The sequence below is a fragment of the Octopus bimaculoides genome, chromosome 2, assembly GCF_001194135.2.
Source record: "Octopus bimaculoides isolate UCB-OBI-ISO-001 chromosome 2, ASM119413v2, whole genome shotgun sequence".
In the NCBI taxonomy this organism is placed as follows: Eukaryota; Metazoa; Mollusca; class Cephalopoda; order Octopoda; family Octopodidae; genus Octopus; species Octopus bimaculoides.
Window position 1 is genome coordinate 128,723,377 of NC_068982.1, and position 20,991 is coordinate 128,744,367.

The 20,991-nt window shown below is 31.6% G+C and overlaps 1 protein-coding gene across 1 annotated transcript in view; it reads right to left on the reverse strand.

Annotated features, from left to right (window-relative positions):
• Window positions 1-20,991, reverse strand: part of LOC106877301 (titin) — a gene marked incomplete at its 3' end in the record, with an annotated part of 606,785 nt that overhangs the window by 281,983 nt on the left and 303,811 nt on the right. The window contains exons 170-192 of the mRNA XM_052965881.1: window positions 19,987-20,283; window positions 19,313-19,618; window positions 18,144-18,449; window positions 16,944-17,246; window positions 16,111-16,416; window positions 15,714-16,019; window positions 14,913-15,215; window positions 13,740-14,042; window positions 13,074-13,379; window positions 12,186-12,488; window positions 11,052-11,357; window positions 10,053-10,358; window positions 9,460-9,762; window positions 7,810-8,115; window positions 6,745-7,050; window positions 5,971-6,273; window positions 4,766-5,071; window positions 3,353-3,658; window positions 2,540-2,842; window positions 2,056-2,361; window positions 1,467-1,772; window positions 1,022-1,327; window positions 596-901 (exon numbers count right to left, since the gene is read on the reverse strand). Coding sequence (XP_052821841.1) covers window positions 596-901; window positions 1,022-1,327; window positions 1,467-1,772; window positions 2,056-2,361; window positions 2,540-2,842; window positions 3,353-3,658; window positions 4,766-5,071; window positions 5,971-6,273; window positions 6,745-7,050; window positions 7,810-8,115; window positions 9,460-9,762; window positions 10,053-10,358; window positions 11,052-11,357; window positions 12,186-12,488; window positions 13,074-13,379; window positions 13,740-14,042; window positions 14,913-15,215; window positions 15,714-16,019; window positions 16,111-16,416; window positions 16,944-17,246; window positions 18,144-18,449; window positions 19,313-19,618; window positions 19,987-20,283 — 7,008 coding nt within the window. The remainder of the gene's footprint in view (window positions 1-595; window positions 902-1,021; window positions 1,328-1,466; window positions 1,773-2,055; window positions 2,362-2,539; window positions 2,843-3,352; window positions 3,659-4,765; window positions 5,072-5,970; window positions 6,274-6,744; window positions 7,051-7,809; window positions 8,116-9,459; window positions 9,763-10,052; window positions 10,359-11,051; window positions 11,358-12,185; window positions 12,489-13,073; window positions 13,380-13,739; window positions 14,043-14,912; window positions 15,216-15,713; window positions 16,020-16,110; window positions 16,417-16,943; window positions 17,247-18,143; window positions 18,450-19,312; window positions 19,619-19,986; window positions 20,284-20,991) is intronic.

Here is a 20,991-nt window from a genome sequence, read left to right on the forward strand (position 1 = left end):
TATATATATATATATATATATGTGGACAAAATCACATTCTTGCACTGCCCCCACCCCACAACTTTGTTTCTTCATAACTTTCTGAAAAATGCATCACTATTAATGAACTTTGTATTGGTATGTTCTTTATAACATAGATTAAGATTATACTGATGACATACAAAACAATTTTTGAGAAGTTTTGGATCAATCCACCCCCACCCCCATCTATTGACTTTGTTTCCTCATAACTCTTGAAGATTCACATTTTGAGACCAAAGTTTGCAGAAATATATTTTCATGAATGTAGATTATGTAATATAGGTGGCTTAAGTATATGTATTTGGGGAAACTGAGGAAGGAGAAAATTATTTAAATCTCTTCCATCAAAAAATCGCATCTATAAATTCTATCAACATAACAGTACTTCACATCTGAGAAAACATATCCCTTCAAAATTTCATTCACAAATATGCTTTTCTTCAAAAAGTCATGAGTAAGCATATTTGGAACAGCACTAAATTGCAGTTGCCTATGTGTGTGCACAAAAGAAAATCAAACAAACAAATAGAGGTGGAAATATGGCATAAAATATAAATCCAAATATATGACTTACTGAAAGAGCTCTTGGCCATTGTTGAAGCTTCAGTCTCTAATGGCTCACTGTGACCAATTTTATTGATTGCTGTAACTCTGAAGTCATATTCACAGTTCTGTCTCAGATCCTCAACGCGGTAGTTGGTCACTGAAGGTGCTACCTTAGCCACATTGTTCCAGTATTGTCTATTAGCTTCTTTCTTCTCAATAATGTAACCAGTGAGAGGACTACCTCCATCATCTTCTGGAGCTTTCCAGGAAATGGAAATAGATGTTTTCTCAATATCATAGGTTTTCAGAGGACCAATTGGTTTCGATGGTTTTTCTAAAAATACAAAACAGTACACAATGATAGAATAATGTCTCTCAAGTTTTACTCACATCAAATACCAAGAAAGTTTAAGATCTATAAACAAAAATTACATAGAGATATCAAATATCTTACCAAGAGATCTCATTGGTGTAACTGCATATTCTGCATTACAGTAAGGACTTAGACCAGCTTTATTCTCAGCTTGAATACAGAAGTAGTAGGACAAATTCTGTTTCAAGTCTCTCAAATGACAACTATGTTCATAAGCTGAAATAGTTTTCACTTTAGTCTTCACATCAGATGATGTACCACCCATTTCAGATAAGATGTAATTGGTGATTTTAGAACCTCCATCTGAAAGTGGTTTCTTCCATTCCAAGACTGCAAAGTCAGGACCAACTTGTGTAGCTCTGAAGTAAATTGGTGGACTTGGTGGTTCTGAAAAACATTTCCAATACAATATTTTTAATATACAAAATTCTCTGACAATCTTTAATATCCTACCAAATGAAAGATAAATACAAAGCTTCTGAAAATCTGAACACAAAATTCTAATGAGAAATAGATTATTACTCACCAATCTTTCTCATTGGTTTTGTGACATCAGTAGATTCAAGTGGTTTACTTTGTCCTTCAGCGTTAACAGCAAAGACACGGAAATGGTAGCTTGTGTCTTCTGTAAGATTTGGTACTGTAAATGTGGTAGTTTTCTCATTAACAGTGCCTGCTTTAGTCCAGAAGGTTCTGGAATCTACTCTGTGTTCAATAATGTATCCAGTTATTGGTGTACCACCATCATTGGCAGATGGTTTCCAGCTCAAGTCAGCAGAATTATTGGTGACATTTGTGATCTCCAACGGACCAACTGGTGCAGATGGCACATCTAAGAAATAGAAAGGAAATATGTAATAGATTGCGTATTTGTGTCATCATTTGTTAGTAATGGCAGCAACAACATCAACAACACCATCTTATCATCATTTTTACATCAACTTTCCATACTGAATTGGCTTATTTTTAATGAAAATTCATTAGTTCAATTCAATATTAAAGTTTATTTTCTAGCTTTGTGATGATACTATTTTTCCAAGTTTATTTTTGTTTCAATTATGTTAAGAGTTTACCAAATCAAGAAATACCTTTAAATAAAAATTGACTCAACTCACCATATGGACTTCTGGCCATTGTAGCATCCCTAGTTTCCAAAGGTTCACTCTCTCCAATTTTGTTTTCAGCAATCACTCTGAAGTGATACATGGTTCTTTCTTGGAGATCCCTAACACAACAATCTGTGGTGTCAGCACGAACTTTATCGACCTTTGACCAGTATCGAGCAGACTCGGGACGTTTTTCTATGATGTATCCAGTAATAGGAGAACCGCCATCATCAGATGGTGCTTTCCATTTGATGCTGATAGATTTACGCTGGACATCGGTAACAGTAAGAGGACCAATTGGTTTGGATGGAACCACTGAAAGTAAATTCGTAATTTATATAGACATCCTTCTTTTGATATTGGATATTTATTTTAAAACTTAATACACATTTAAGCATTACAATAATTAAATCAAAAATACATATTTCTTTTGTTTCTTTACATTTCAAAGGTATTAACTACATTTCAATTTACAATTTAATTAGTTACTTACACAGGCCTTTCTTAGTTGTAATTGCTTTTGGTGTTGTAGCTGGAGGACTGACACCAATATCATTCTCAGCTGTGACTCTAAAGAAATAATCCATGTTTTCATCAAGCTTCATTGCTTTACAATAAGTTTCAAGTGAAGAAACTTTGGTGAGTTTGACCCATTTGTCTGGTTCTCCTGAGGAAATTTCAACGTTATAAGTTCTGATTGGAGTACCTCCATTGTTAACTGGAGGATTCCATTCTAATTCTATGAAATTTTCGCCAATTCTTGCTGCTCGTAAGTTAACTGGAGCATCAGGAATAGCTACAAATAAATTTAGTAAATACAAATTATAAAATAAAACATGAATATAATGGATGAATATAAGACATCAATAGAAGGGATATTCAGTTAAATATTGAAATGCAAATAAAAAATTAGGTAAACTTTAAAAAAAAAGTAAACAATTTTAAGACATTATAATGCCTTAAAATGTTACAGTTGTAGAAACATTTCTAAACTTCATTGCATTAGTATAAACCCTATGTTTTACATTGATCCACTTCTTAAATTTTCTAAGTTTATGAGTACTGTATCATATACAAGATGTCAATATTATAATAATTCTTATTACTCAACTCAGACAACTGAGTAGCTTTACTAGAGGTACAATGTCCAGTCAGTAAAAATATTTGATTTAATGAACCTTCAGCTACTTATACAGGATAACTAGTTATACAAAGATACAGGAAAAAAGACAGAAAATCTAATACAGTTTCCTCTCATTTTTTAAGAAGCCATATATATCTGAAATATTGTAATTAAGTAACTTACTTAATTTCTTCATTGGTTTTATTAGTTCTTTCGATTCAAGAGGTCGACTGTTTCCTTCAGAGTTCACGGCTATTACACGGAAATAGTATTCTGTTCCTGGGATCAGGTCTTTAGCAGTAAATTTAGTTGTATGTGCATCAACTGTACCTGCTTTAGACCAGGTGCTTCGGGTTACTGATCTATATTCAATCAGATAACCTGTAATAGGAGAGCCACCATCTTTTTCGGAAGGTTTCCATTCAAGATCTGCTGTATGCTCTGTGACTCCATCAATTATTAATGGGCCAACAGGAGGAGATGGAACATCTGAAAAGTTGTATAGTTAAATAATTTTAATAGAAATAAAGTTCAATTTATCAAAAGGTATGTACACATTTATTTATTTCATATTATGTTTGTTATTTATACCATAACTGAACAATGAGTAAATATTTGAAAATTAAAAAATACTTGCTAGAAAATAGATTATAGAAGTAGAGGGAAAACTTAAAGAAGTATTTAACATGTTGTTGGGTTCTTCAGCATTGTAAAAGTTTAAGTAGAAAACAAAATAACAATACATAGAGACAAAAATGTAAATTTTGAATGCAGCATAGCTGTATAAACAACAGAAAGATTGGGTATTTTACCCTTATAAAATGGAAAAACTATTTTTGTCTTATAAAGGTAAAAGTACCCAATATCTTTCTGCTGTTTTCACAGCTCTACTGCATTTGAAATTTACTTTCTTGTCTGTAAAATACCAAACACATTCGATGCTTCCAAAGTTTGTTTATAAAATGTTGTTGCAATATAGAATTAAATAACAATAGTTTGCAAATCAATCTGCTGGTTTCTTATTTTGTGAAACATATTGTGAACAAAAGGGAACAGTGTCTATACATCACACTGTTGTAATATTCAGGTAGATGGTAATTTACTGACTGATGTATGCAAAAAAACCTCTTAATGAATCGAAATTGGCATCTAAACTGGAGAAAGTAAACAAAAACCTAACAGTAATTCTTAAGTAACTTCCAAAGGCAAGGGAAAATAATTTCAGGAAATTGCAAATTGTTTCCTGGAAAATTGAATCTACTTGATTAAGAGGCAAGTTGTTAGTTCCCTTCCTTTTCCAGCTTTAATCCTTTAGAATTTAGATCGGCCATATCTAGTCCAAAATATTTTACCCATATTTATGTCAAAACTGGCCAGATTTGGCTTCTTCACAATGTCATTGTAATGTAAACAATCACATCATCAAAAATCCCCAAGTTATAAGCTAAACGTTGTGGAATGAACTGTGTTAAAAATGAAAGACATTAATGTTTTATGCAAATTCTTAGTTTCACACAAACTTCTTATTTTAATTTGTACATATATCAACTTTTTAATTTCCAAAGAAAATTTATTTTTAAATTGAATATTAATTACCACGAGGACTTCGTGCTAATGTTGCTCCCTCATCTTCCAGAGGAACACTCTCTCCAACATTGTTTACAGCAATAACTCGGAACAAATATTCAGTTTTCTCAAACAGCTTTTCACAGCAATACTGCAAGGTATTTGCTGTAACTTGTTCCATTCTATTCCAAAGGAATGATGATGGATGCTTTTTCTCTACTATGTAACCAACAATTGGTGTGCCACCATCATTCTTAGGTGACTTCCATTTGATTGTGATGGAAGTTCGTTGTACATCAATGATATCAAGAGGTCCAGTTGGTGCAGAAGGAACACCTAAAATAGAAAAGAACATGATTCAACTTCTTAGCTCTTGTCCCAATCAAGGAGGAACATAAATTCTAGCCATAACCTATACCTTTATGAAGGTATATAATTTGCTATAAAGGTAACTTAATGACAAATTAATTCTATTTTAATTAGAATATAGATCTTGATTTTTAATTTTAAATATTCACAATTTAAAATATACTAATTAAACTTAATTAATTTGTAGATGAGATTTTATTTCTTGGTCTTTAACTCTTTTAAAGGAACATATCTTGGCTAAATGTAAACTACTGGTGATGTAAGTCTTTCAAGTTAACAATTCAAATTTAATTAATAAATTTCAAGTAATATGTAGGTTTACGATGACTTTAGTAAAACAAAATATATTTAAAATAAAATCATTTTTTTGTTTTATTTTGCCTAATCTTGTATTTTGGAAATTTGTACCATATTCCTATGCAGAGAATTAACTCAGATGGAAAAAAAATGACTTCTGTAGCTGATTACTCTAAAATTAAACTGCTCAGCATAGGTAACACCACATCATCAGTATTGATGACATGATAAATAAATATAGTGCTTACTGTTATATTTTAATGAGTCTTCAAGTTTAACACCACCTTTTGTCCGTGGGCTGCCTGTAGCAGAATTTACTTTACTGCTTGTGAAACAATGGGTTCTGGTTAACAAAAATTCCACCTGTGCCTTCCTCCAGATAGTTTTGTAGATAATTAAAATGTGCAAACAGAAATGGTTTTCCAGAGGAGGCCTACTATTGAACAGAGTATCACTCCAAAGGGCAATCCTTCAATTTTTATTATTTAAAATTTAAAAGGTGATAGATTGCTATTAGTTTATGTCTAAGGCTAGAGATGTTAAAATATTTTTGGAATTGTGTTACTTACTCATTTCCCGGGTTGGCACAATAGCATCTGTAGTTTCACAGAGTTTTCCAGGTCCAGCTTTATTTTCAGCAAAAACACTGAAGTAGTAAGGAGTGCCTTCTTTCAAACTGGTAACGAGATTAGATGTGTCCACACCATCCACTGATGTAACACGAGTCCAGTCATCAGTGCGATTTTTCTTCTGTTGTACAATATATCTTGTAATCTTGCTGCCACCATCATCTCTTGGTGGTCGCCATTCAAGTTGCACAAAGTCACAGCCAATCTTAGTAGCATGTAAGTTGATAGGAGGTCCTGGAGGAACTGCACAAATAAAAATAACAAAATAGTGGTCAACATCAAATTTTTAAAAAAAACATTAACTTCTATGAAAAAATAATTTACATAAAAAACAGATCCATAACAGATTATTTAAATAGTGATTATAAAATCACAATACACAGATTATTTTCAAATTAGTCAAAGTTGAAGTTAGAAAAAATTTTCTTTTTAATTTTAAGATGCAAATGAAGACATGATTTTAAAAAGGTTACAAATAAAATGGAAGTTAAATTGCAAATATTTTCTCAAAGGAAATAATTATAAGAAAAAATTGTAATTCTAACAAAAATATTAATTGTTAATTTTGGCCACAAATCTAGCAAAGACCAAAATTATTTTTTTGTACAAGTACATTTAAAATTTTAAGTTATGTATTGCACTTTAAATTTGTTTTGATATAACAATATCGATAGGAAAATATTCTAATTCAAAATGCAAATTGAAAATATTTACCTATTTCCCTAGTTGGTTTTGTTGTCTCAGTTGTTTCTAAGGGTGGACTTTCTCCTTCTGCATTAACAGCAATCACACGGAAGTAGTACTCAGTTCCTTCACTTAAGCCTTGAACTCTGGCTACAGTAATGTGTGGTTCAACTTCTGAAGATTTATGCCATGTTAAGCGTGAGGCATTTCTGACTTCAATTATATACTTCGTAATAGGACTACCACCATCGCTGTCAGGATTTCTCCATTCAAGATCCACGTAATCATAGGAAACTTTAATGACTTCCAATGGACCTTTAGGACGTCCTGGTACATCTAGAAATAAAAAAGAAAATTTTATATGTTGTAAATGAAATAAATAGAAACTGAATTTGTAAGCACGAATTAAATTTTGGATGAATAATTATTTAAAAAATTGTAATTAACCCTTATAAAACAAGTCATTTTTGTTTTCATGAGAATATTTCACATGAAGGTGCAGGCATGGCTGTGTGGTCAAGCATTTCATTTTTCAACTCAGTTTTGAGTTTGATCTATGTGATTACTTGAGCAAGTATCTTCTACAACCATGGGTCAGCTAATATTTGTGAATGACATTTGTGAATGACATTTGGTAGACAGACACTGTATGGAAGCCCATCATGTGTGTGTGTGCGTGCATGTGTCTGTGCATGCATGTATGGGCATGAGTGTTTGTGTTTGTCTTTGCAACTTATTTGCATTGATATCATTTGGATAGTGTTAACATTTCTTTTTGCATAAACAACATGCTGCACAATTTGGTGGTTCAATATGCAAAAAAGACCAGTGGAAGAATATATTTTACTTGAAAACAGATAACAGTTGGAACCAGGTAGGGAATCTGGTTGTAGCCAATAGTCTCAAGTATTCTTGTCCAACCCATCTCAGCATATTAAAAAATGTAGATGTAAAAACAACAATGATGATGGTGGTGGTGGTGGTGGTCATGGTGGCGGTCGTAGTGATGATAATGATGATGATGATGATGAGGAGGAGGAGGAGGAGGAAGAGGCAAAATTAGAGTCGTTAAGACAAAAACAAAATGACACTTACTGAATGGACTCTTAGGCATTGTGGTACCATCAGTATGCAGAGGTTCACTCTGACCAATTTTATTTACAGCAATAACTCTAAAGTCATACTCAGTATTCTGTGTAAGATTTTCAACAGAATAACTTGTAACTGCTGGTGGTACTTGTTCCACCAGGTTCCAGTACTTTCTATTAGCCTCTTTCTTCTCAATAATAAATCCAGTCAACGGAGATCCTCCATCGTCTTCTGGATGTTTCCAAGCAATCGAAATAGATGTTCTTTCGACATCAATGACTTTCAGTGGTCCGCGTGGCATTGACGGTTTATCTTTAAAATAGAAATCCAATATGTAATTAGGAAGTTTTTAAAATTATAAGCATTATTTATATGATTTTAAATTACTGTTAAAAGCTAAGGTACAAAATGAGATGCTTTGGAAGAAATAATTACTTTAGATGGAAATGTGTATGTGTGTGTGTGTATGTGTGAAAGAGAGAGAGAGAGAGAGACACACAGAATCCAAAGAGACTGGTGCTGGTCTGCACCACCAAGACTTGTATTATATAGTGAAATTGACAAAAAAAAAAAAGTACCATGAACTTGCCATGGGAAGTGGATAATCCAGTGTTTAAACAAACTCTTGTCAACTGTTCACTGCAGAAGGATTCTGTCAGAAATGCTGGATTTTCCACTCCCCGCAGCAAAACAAGTTTAATGTAGTCTTTTTGCTGATTCTATGCAACTGTTATTCATTTATATCAAATTTCATTAGAAAATATAAAAATAGTTCGTTCTTCTTAGTTTAAAGCTAAATGTATCTCAAATTGTTTTTTTGTTTTTTTTTACAATTATTGAGTGTCTTTTCTAGGAACACAATGCATTGCAAAGGATGGTTGAGATACTTACTGGTGCACTAAGATGCAACCAGTTAGAACTTATTAATAAAATAAAGCATATTAATGTGATTATTGTAATAATATCATTATCTGCAATAATATTTTATGATTTGTCAGAAAACAAGAAGTTAGAACTTAACACAAGGTTTTCCTTCTAATTTCACAAGTTTCCTAGTTTAAAGTAAGTTACTCAGGCTTGAGAAATGAATCCTGGAATATGTTTTGGCCCAAGAAAGAATTCAATTGTTTTAAGAAAAACCCATAAATATGAGAGGGGAAAGGCTTCTATAGTTATTACAGAGTTATTACAACTTGCTGGGGCTGCCTGTTGGAGCCTAGAAGCAGGTATTTAAAGGGAAATTTGACAAAACAGTCAGTTGGCTGCTGACACTCGTTGACGCTGCATCGAAGAAGCCAGGGAACAGAAGAAAGAAGACATGCACTCAACACCAGAGCTGAAGACACCTCCGAAAGGAAGGGCCCCCACCACGTCAAAACGGTAGAGGAGTAGGGGCCGAAACCGGACGTGGTTCCTCCTGATGATGTCCTGAGCTAACTGGATCCTATAAAAGAGCTGTTGTGGTAGCAGACCACAAAACATGGTTGAAATTCCTCCTTAATACTTCACTTGTTGTAAAGTTAATAGTTGAAATAAACTGATGGGTATGAAATTCCAAAAGAATGAAATTCTTGGAAATATAGAATAAGTAAAAAAATTAAAAATAAAAGATCATCTGTATATAAGTGACATTTAGTTATTAAAAACAATACATACCAAGTGGTTTTGATAATGTCACTGCATCATCCGCTTCACATGGTTTGCTTGATCCAATTTTATTTTCAGCAACGACTGAAAAGTAGTAGTTGATGCTTTGCTTGAGCCCTTTCACTGTTGCAACATGTTCACGTCCACTAACGGAAAGAACATCAGTGGCAACATCAGTGGGTGATTCTCGCCTTTTAAGCGTGTACTGAGTAATTCTTGAGCCACCATCGTGTATTGGTGGTTTCCATTCTAAAATAGCATAGTCTGACCCAATCTTTGTGGAGCGGAGGTAAATTGGAGCATCTGGTACATCTGTAAACATGAATGATTTTAAGTAAATTTTCTATCCACAATAAAACAAAAGACTATGTAAGCTAAAGTATGCAAATACATTTCTCACCACTCTGAATATATTTGTACATAGTAAATATGCAATTGTATATTTACTATTTATTAACAACTAATAAATTAATACAGAGAGTTTGAAAAATTGTGCATAAATTTTGTAAAATTACAAGTAAAAACAATAAGTGTGGTATTTTTCTTTTTAACAAGTTACAAGTAATTTGAATCTGTATATATTTTCTAAGATATTGACTTACTGAGTTTCTTAGTTGGTCTTGTAGAATCAAGAGTCTCCAATGGCAAGCTTTGTCCTTCTTTATTAACAGCCATAACACGGAAGAAGTAGTCTGAATCTTCCATCAAATTTGTGACATTGAAAGTGGTACATTTTGCATTACATGTGCCTGCTTTAGCCCAGAATGTTCTTGAAGCCAATTTGTATTCAATGATATAATTAATAAGTGGACTACCACCATCTTTTTCTGGTGCTTTCCAACTTAAATTGGCTGAATTACTGGTAACATCTGTTACTTCTAATGGCCCAATAGGTCGTGATGGGACATCTGAAATATCAAAAGTTTAAATAAGATATCATCAATATTTTATTTAAATATTAAGGATATTTAAATAAATAAATATTTAATTGTGGAGGCACGTGGCTTAGTGGTTAGGGTGTCAGCATCATGATTGTAAGATTGTGGTTTTGATTCCTGGACCAGGCGACCCGTTGTGTTCTTGAGCAAAACACTTCATTTCACATTGCTCCAGTCCACTCAGCTGGCAAAAATGAGTAATGCTGCGATGGACTGGCATCCCATCCAGCTGGGGAACACATACACCATTGAAACCGGGAAACTGGGCCTATGAGCCTGGCTAGGCTTTAAAAAGGTGCATTTATTTTTTTTTAATATTTAATTAAATAAATATTTAATAATTTAAATAATAATTTAATGATTGTTAATTATCAGTATTATTAAGACAACAAGCTGACAGAATCATTTGCATGCCAAGCGAAATGTTTAGCCGTGTTTCGTCTACTGTTATGTTCTGAGTTCAAATTCTGCCAGGGTTGACTTTGCCTTTCATCCTTTCAGATGAATAATAAAGTGCCATTTGTGCACTGGGGTCGATGTAATGGACTTAATCCCTTCCGCCAAATTTGAGGCCTTGTGCTTCCAGAATAAAGGATTATTTATTATCATTATCATCATCATTATTATTAGAAAATAGTTTTTAAAATGTAGAAAGCTTCTTACCAAATGGACTCTTTGCTAGAGTAGCATCCTTTGTCTCCAGAGGTTCACTCTGACCAATTTTGTTTTCTGCAATCACTCTAAAGTGATATTCAGTTTTCTCTTCAAGTTGACTTACAGGTAATGAAAGAGTCTTTTCAGACACTTTATCCACTTTTGACCAATATTTACTTGAAGCAACTTTCTTTTCAACAACGTAACCAGTAATAGGACTACCACCATCATCTTCTGGGGCTTTCCATGTCAATGTCATAGAATTGCGTTGAATATTTGTAACTTTAAGTGGTCCAATAGGTCTTGATGGACAGACTAAAATTAATGCAAAAAATAATAATAATAACAAAACACTTAATCAAAGTATACAAATATTCTAAATCTTTAATTCAGAATAACTTTAAATAAATTACAAACTGATCTTAAGAAATAACAATTAATTACAGCTAAGTAACAATATTTAAGCATTGTTCTACAAGAAAAATTTCACTAGAAAAGGAATTCAATGTAACATTTCTGAATAAGACAAATAATGTTGTATTCAAAAGAAAATGCTATGAAGTAATACAAGATAAATTCTGTTTTCTATATTCTATATTCATTACAACTAAAATTATTATTATCATAAAAATTCAATTATGAAAGAAAAGAACTACAGTACTACAGTGGAATTTTAAGTCACAAAGAACACTGTTAAAATATTGTGCAATGAAATACAAGGATTCTTTTAAGTTTCTCTAAAGTTTCAATTTTATGTCTTCTTTTCTCATTTTCATTTCATCATTTCTTTCATATTTGGTCATTAATAATAAAATATGAGATTAATACTCATTTCTTTGATAAAAACTTAAAAAGTTTCCCAAAATGAAAGCAGTGGTAAATAACAGTCATTAAATAACAGTCAATAACCAAGTCATTGGATTTGGCTACTAGTCCCATTGTAACTAATGTTAACATATGTTAACATTTAAATTAAATTATGAACATATTTTTATGATCAAGGATTAGCCTTGCCTTTAATATTATATAAATCATAAGAAAGTTCCAAAATGTAATAAAAGTTAACTAGTAGTAAAATATAAATACAAAGTTCTAAACATCTTATTCTAATAACATAATTAATCAAAAATGTATAATACTTACGCAATCCTTTCTGAGTAGTTACTGCATTTTTCATTTCACATGGTTCACTTTTGCCAACTTTGTTAACGGCTTCCACTGAAAAGTAATAATCTGTATTTTCAGACAGATTGCTTGCACGGCAATAAGTCTGGTAAGAAGAAACAGAGGCAACTTTGGTCCAGTCATCCTTTTTAGGTGATGACTTTTGGACAACATATTCTGTAATTGCAGACCCGCCATCCGAGAGTGGGGTACTCCATTGTAAATCAACGAAATTCTGTCCCACTCTATTTGCTTCGAAATTCACTGGTGGACCTGGTGGTACTGAAAATATATGAAAATCAAAGAATATTGAATATCTAAACTTATAAAGAAACTAAAAGAAAAGTAACAATTCTAAAACAAAAAAAGAAATGTATATGTTTATGTGTGAGTAACTGTGTATCAAAGGTAAAAAAAGTAAGAAGCAAATATTGATAACAACTTAATAATCTTTGGAATGAAAGCAATAAGCATATACTCCACATACACAAAAAATAAAGTATTATTGAAGTTTTTCCCTTTGATCTTTCAGACCCAGACAGTGATTCAATCAATTGAACACTCCTTCAGATTGAAGGCTTTTTGCCAAAAACAAACAAAAATTGATACATTTCATTTAGAATTGTTAAATGGATAAAGTGTATTCAAGGTTGAGAAGTAGTAAAATGTTAAATAGAATATAAGCTATAATATGGAAGTCCAACAGAAATTATTTTGTAGAGAAGAAAGAATAATTTCAAGAAATTTATGAATGTGTGATTTAAATTGTCAACACAGAGTCTGGTATACTGTTTGAATTCAAACTAAATATATATCTGAAAATAAATTTACTGTTTTACAACAAAACAAAAATATTTGAAAACTTACATAATTTTTTCATTGGTTTGGTAATTTCTCTGGATTCCAAAGGTGCACTATTGCCTTCAGAATTAGTGGCAATGACTCTGAAGAAATATTCAGTGTCAACACTAAGATCTTCCACAGTAAATGTAGTAGTTTTTGCATCAACAGTTCCAGCCTTTGACCATGATGTTCGGGTAATTGTTCTATATTCAATGATATAGCTAGTGATAGGTGTACCACCATCACTTTCAGGTGCCTTCCAATGCAGGTCAGCTGTACTTTGGGTTACGTTATCAATAACCAATGGACCAATGGGTGGAGATGGAATATCTGCAAGTTAGAAAGCAAGGAAGACTTTAAAATATCCTTTCAAACAATTTAAATGAATTTTAAATGTCAAACACTTTGTACACATTTTCAAAATACAAATGCTGTTTAATGAAGGTAGTCTCACCAATTAAAGAAAATTATTCTAGTTTTGAAATTGCAGGTGTTATTAATGGTGTCAAGAATACATATAATTCTGACATAGATTACATTAAGATACCAGGTAAATTTAGCAAAACTGTCTAACACATTTATAGCCAAGGGTTTCAATTTAAATTCTGCTGGAATGTATTCAGTTACTTTACTTATAATTAAGAATTTGAAGATTATATAATTTTAAATGATAAAATAATATGATCATACCAAATGGACTCTTTGCAACGATTGGTCCATCACTTTCAAGAGGTGAACTGTTTCCAATCTTGTTAACAGCAGTCACTCTGAACATATATTCAGCTTTCTCATATAAGTTAGTCAAAGTGCTTTTCAATGTAGATGCATCAACTTCATCAACACGACTCCAAACCTTAGATTTTGGATATTTCCTTTCAACAATGTAGCCAGTAATGGGTGAACCACCATCATCTTTAGGTTCTTTCCATTTAATACTGATTGATGTGCGCTGCACATCAACAATTTCAAAGTCTCTTGGTCTGGAAGGAACAGCTGTATGGAAAAAAATAATGATATAATTATCACTATTAACATCATTCACATTTCATTTTTTAATTTAGTAAGTTGGAGAAATTTGAACAATTACTCTTTTCTTAATTGACTCTTCCATAATGGTTTCGTTGTTATTAGCTATTCATAAAATGTGAACCACTTGTCTTGTAGGCAAGATTAACAGTTGAATTTCTAATCTTATCCACTGAACTAAATTTTTTTTAATTTCTAGTTCATGGTGTCTTTACAGTTTTCAGATTTTCACTACTTATTGTCATAAGCAATCCGTTAATGTTTTAGCACCAATAAATATTAATATCATAACTGACTCTACTAACAGTTGTAGATATGAATTGTGTGTCAATAGTAGAATAATCAAATGAAGGTTAAATGATGATTATGACTTCATTATTGACAACTCACATCTGCTACAGTTAGTAAAATAATATATCAGTTTTGTTCTCATCAAGAATAATATATTAGCTGAAAAATTATATAAATTTTGTTCTGATCATTGTTATAATAAAGAAATAAAATTTAAATTTTGTGGTTTTATGACAGAGTTTAAGTGGATTGGCAGAATTGTTAGAGTACCAGATAAAGTTCTATCAATATATTTAGTTACATGTGTGCTCTATCATTTTCGGCTCAATAAAGTAAGTACTCGTCATTTATAAGGTCAAGTTAATTCACTATATTTCCCATAATTTTTGGCCTTTTGCCTATGATGGAAACCATTGCTTAAAGAACTAGCCATATTATATAAAATGAATTTCCAAAGAAAATTATATATATCTACTTTAAATTGATCACTGTCGTGTATTTACATGACATAAAAAGCATATTAAAATATACTAAAAGGAAACTTACAAGCTTCTTTTTGAGGAACAATAACCTCAATAAGCTCTTTGTTTTTCCCTCTTCCAGCTTTGTTTTCAGCAGCTACAGAAAAATAGTAGCCAACATTTTCTTCCAGTTCAGTGACTTTCCAGCTCTTTTCAACAGCATCTAAAGTGACAATATGCTGCCATTCATCTTTTCTATCTTTTCTCTTTTTAAGAGTATACTTCGTTATTCTTGAACCACCATCATCTTTTGGTTGTTTCCAGCTGAGATCAACAAAGTTCTTTCCAATCCTAGTTGGTTTAAGTTCAGCTGGTGGTCCAGGAGGTTCTGCAGAATAACAAATGCAATTATATTAAATAAGATAAATTTTCTATGTAATAATTTATTAAACATACTTTTAAAATATTCACATATAAACAATATTTTTGTATGAATTTAGATAATTTTAAAATGTTTACATAATTAAAAACTTGTAACTAAATTCAGCTAAACATATTATATATTATTATATACTTTCAACATCTCTGAATAATTTGCTTTATTTTTCTCTCAGTTTGAACAACATATTTTATAAATTTTGACAGCCTCTGAATACCTTTAGAATACCTAATTTTTACAGAATTTTTATAAGTAGATTAAGATTCAATATATAGAGAATCATTTCAAAAGCAAATACCTAAGAGCTAAAGTCAAAAAATGATAACTAATCATGAAATTTATAAACTAAGAAAACTTTAACTTTTTATAACATTACCACATAACTTAACTGTCAAGAACTTCTAAGATATAACTGAAATGTTATTAGATATTACAAATTATCCTTACCAATTTCCCTTCTGGGAACTGTTGCATCTGATGTTTCTAAAGGTGGACTCTCTCCTTCAGCATTGACAGCAATCACACGGAAATAGTACTCAGTTCCTTCCAGTAGATCATTTACTCTGTATGTAAGAGTGTTTGAATCCACTTCACCGGCCTTGTGCCAACTCAAACGGGATGATGACTTAAATTCAATAATGTACTTAGTGACTGGACTGCCTCCATCAGTATCTGGTGCTTTCCATTGTAAATCAACATAATTATGAGATACGTCAATAACTTGTAATGGTCCTCTTGGACGTGCTGGTACATCTGGAAACATTAACGTAGTATTTAGTATTATATCTATTATAAAAGAGATAACAGATCAAAGATGAGAATAACTATTGTTATATATTCTTACCAAATGGACTTCTTGCTAAAGTTGCACCTTCTGTAACCAGTGGTTCACTGTGTCCAAATTTGTTGATAGCAATGACCCTAAATTCATATTCACAATTTGATGTCAAGTTCTGCACCATATAACTGGTAATGTCATGAGGAACCTGTTCAACATTAGACCAATATTCTCTTCCACTTTGTCTCTTTTCAACTAAGAAGTTAGTGATTGGACTACCGCCATCACTCTCAGGATACTTCCAAGATATACCAATTGCTGTTCTTTGGACATCAAAGATTTTAATAGGACCTTTTGGTGGACCAGGTTTATCTGATTTAAAAGAAAACAAAATATATGTACGTTAATTAAGTAAAGTTTCGCCAATGTGTAATTTCTAATTAATGACTATTAAAATAGTATCTAAATCTAACTTTCACTTTCAGTTTTTAATATCATTCAACTTTTCCAAAGTTTCTCTTTAGCGATGATTTGAGAAGTTAAAGTGCATTACATTTTCCTATAACACAGAAGAAGAAAAATTCATTTTTATAACCATGTAATATTTCAATGTCTGATAATACATTTGTCTGGTAGAGACAAACCTGACAAAGACATGAAGAAGTGAAGGTGTATGACTGATGAGGTTGCAATTGGCGACAAATAGACTATGACAAACCTAGCTTATTGATTGATTGATCATACAGTTAATCAAACAATTAATTAATTGGTTAAATGACTAACCATTTGCCAAATAAAAAATAAAGAAGCGAATAGAACCAGTGCATGTTTATTATTGGTACCTTCCTAAAATATAACAAAATACAATTGGTATATTAGAAGAAAGTAAATCCACTTACCTAATGCTTTCTTCAAAGTAACAGGTTGTTCAGCATCACAAGGATCACTGACACCAATTTTATTCTTTGAACAAACTGAGAAGTAATAATCAATCTCTTGTTTGAGTCCTTTAATGTGGCTACTGAGTTCGTGACCAGTAACTGTATCGATATCTTTGCGTTCCTCATCTGGTTTCTCACGTTTCTGGATAATATAGTTAGTGATCTTTGAACCACCATCATAAACTGGTGCTTTCCATTCTAGCACAGTGAAATCATGTCCAACTTTGGTTGTCCTCAAATAAACAGGTGGACCAGGTCGTGCTATTACAAATAAAAATAATAATAATTGTAGTAGTAGTAGCAATAGATTTTTAATGTTATTGATAAAATTACAGGTTTTACACTACAAGGAGCTCCACATTATGAAAATTCTGATAATGGCTATAGAAGTGATCAAATAATTTTTATTCCAAAAAGTTTCTCTGTAAATGCATCACAATTTTTAACATGCAAGTCAAGAGGAAAATAGGCTTGCATTATGGTATTTCCTCATTATGACAAAGCTTCTAAGACTGCATCCCTTCTGTAACATGAAGGATTGCTATAATACTAAAGAAAAATCTATAATTTAATGCTATCCTTTGAAGGTGGTGCTCTAAGCTTTTACAATCTGCAGAACAATACACATGTATTGCAAAACTAAAGCATCTTGCACAAAACTCTGAATTTTGCATACAGAGATTTGAGATTTGATTTTACCTCATTATATTACTTATTTCAAAGATGAAAGGTAAAATCAAATTCAGTTGGATTGTCTCTCAGAAATATGGATCATAATAGTGGATGTTATAAAACTTCTATTTGCATTCTGAGTGGGGCAATCCTATCCTCTGTAGTGGTAAATATTAAACAGTTGTTGAATTATTTTCAGTCTAATATTTCTTAAATGGTTTTGAACTTACTAATTTTAAAGTTCAATAAGTTTTGTACCCTTCCTCATGGCATGCTAAAAATTATAATGCAAAATTGTTTTAAAACTAACACTTATAATAACTGTTTAACAGTAAACGTTCATATATAACAAATTTTTTTTTTTTTCTAATGATAATTATAATTTACAAATTTTTGAGCTTATACCTTATAACCTATTAAGGTATAAACATTAATAACTTCATTTCAGTAATGAATATAATAATATTAAACAAATGCAAAATTCACCTAGTTTTCTTGTTGGTTTAGTAACATCACTTGCTTCCAGTGGTTTACTATTGCCCTCTGCATTGTAAGCAATGACTTGGAAATAGTATTCAGTATTTTCAATCAAATTAGTTGCTTTGAATTTGGTTGTTTTGCTATCAACAGTTCCTGCTTTGCTCCAGAATGTTCGTGAAGCTAATCTGGATTCAATAATATATCCAAGGAGTTGACTACCACCATCACTTTCTGGTGGATTCCATTTAAGATCAGCACTCTCGTGTGTAACATTGTCAATAACTAAAGGTCCAACTGGACATGATGGAACATCTAAAAGAAACAAATTATATGATACATATAATTAAAGCAACATTGTAATGTACAAACTGATTCAGAATACATTTTTTACCAGACATGGGTAGTATTGAATGTAATATTTTACATTTGCAAGTTTCAATATTTTTTGTGTGCCTAATGTGCTCATTCTTCTTAATTCAAATAATTACTTTCTTTTTGATCATTTAAATCATTCAAATCTTACATTTAAGGCAATTAATGTTTCTTTGAGGATTTAAGGTTAGCTCTATGTAATATCAATAATATTTACATAAATTTGCTCTGTTTATAGCACTTTCTGTTTGTACAAAAATATCTGCATGCAATAGCGTGTAGGTTTGTTCATGTATTATTCCTAAAGTTTTGTATATATGAAATTATGTCAAACATAATTTCTGCATATTTTATGACTTTTCTTTATGCATTTATATGAAATTAGCTACTAAATTTTCAATATGTTGTAGTTGACATTCCATATATTGGTTCTCATAAGAGAGCTTAAAATATTCCTGGGGGTAGGCAGAATATAAGCTCTGAGAACATTTTTTGCTGCTGATACAAATATTTGATGCCTCATGCATTAAGTAGCTTTAATGATTAACATATGCTAATCTTTCCTAACAGGGTTACTCTTATTAATTCTATAGTCAAGTTTTTCAGTTCATTTTTCAATTCAAAGATACTCTGGTCGAATGATTACATTTGCAATGTATAAAATAAGCTGTGTAAAGGAACGGCATCAAACACTGTCCATCACTACTGAATACCTAGCCAAGTAGATTAAGCCATATCAATCACAATGGTAATAGAACACATATTGTTTTTGAAATACACAAAATGGAAGGTCTTGTACGTACCAAATGGACTTCGAGTTAAAGTGGTATCTTTGGTTTCAAGTGGTTCACTTTCTCCAATTTTGTTGACAGCTATAACTCTAAAGTGGTATTCAGTTTTCTCTTTCAGACCTTTGCAAGTTAATTCGAAAGTTGAATTATCCACTTTAGCAACTTGAGACCAGTACCTATTTGAAGTAGGCCTTTTCTCAACATTATAAGATGTGATTGGTGAACCACCATCATCTTGAGATGCTTTCCATTTGATACTTATGGAATCTCGCTGGACATCGGTTACAGTAATTGGACCAATCGGTCTGGATGGAACAGCTTGAAAAAACAAAGTAAAATCTTTAATTTTTATTCAAACACATATACAAAAACATTCAATATCTTTTGTATATTCTTTAAATAACATTAAACATGGCTGGCCGGCAACATATTTTTCTGCATTATATGGATAATTTATCCTGATCACGCTATTTATAGCATTATCACGCGTTTGAGAAATAAATTTATTGCTGTATATCAAAATTTATATTTCTGTAGCATATTAATGAATAAAATTGTAATTCAAAACCATGATAAAATTTATGCAAAAAAATTATTTAAAAATCACAAGCTTTCAAGAAATTTTGCATAAAAAATTATGGCAATTTATCAACTTTAGAATTGAAATGAAAAATTTTAAAACTTACTTGCTCCCTTCTTAGTTGAGATTGGTTTACTTTCACAAGGTTCACCAACACCAACTTTGTTTTCAGCAGAAACTTGGAAATAAAATTCTTGACCTTCAGGTAATTTACTTGCTCGGCAATATGTTTCATATGCATTAACTGAAGCAACCTTTGTCCAAGTTGATTTATCTTGAGACTTTTTGACAATATAACCTGTAATTGGTGTGCCTCCATTATTTTCTGGAGGATTCCAATCAATCTCAATAAAGTTTTCACCGACTCTGGAATCTCTCAAATTAACAGGTGGCCCAGGTAGGTCTGACAAAGAGAAATCAATACATTGCAGTCAGTTTAGATTAGAATAAACATGAAATTACAAAACTAATGTTTTCTAGTTTAAAATCCATTAGGATATTTAAATATTGGTTTCAAATATTGACACAAGACCAGCAATTTTGCGAAAGGATTAAGTGGACCCCAGTCCACAACTGATACTTAATTTATCAACCCTGAAAGGATGAAAAGCAAAGTTGACCTTGACGAAATTTGAACTTAAAGTGTAAAGATGGACAAACTGCTGCTAAGTGTTTTGGTTCCTGTGGAAATGATTCTGCCACCATAAATTTAGATACTAAGAAGTAAACATTGGACCCAACATAAGCAGCAGGTTTCAAATTTGAGGGACAAGTATAGTTGTTTGACTGACACTTATCATCATCAGAAAAAATGAAAAGCGAAGTTAACCATGGTAAGATTTATAATTAGAACATGAAGGGCTGAAACTAAATACCACATCATATTTTGATGGCTAATTTTAAAGTATGTTAGAGAAAAATATAGCTTTTCACTGTCAACTCTCAGCATTGATATTTTTCACATATGAGCTAAATAATTCTCCATGATTAACCCTTTCTATGTTTTGCTTTTCACTGACTTTTTCTCTCCAAAAGTCTTTGGTTGAAATGATTTCAATGTATTTCCCTACTTTCAGAAATTTCCTTGAATATATATATATATATATATATA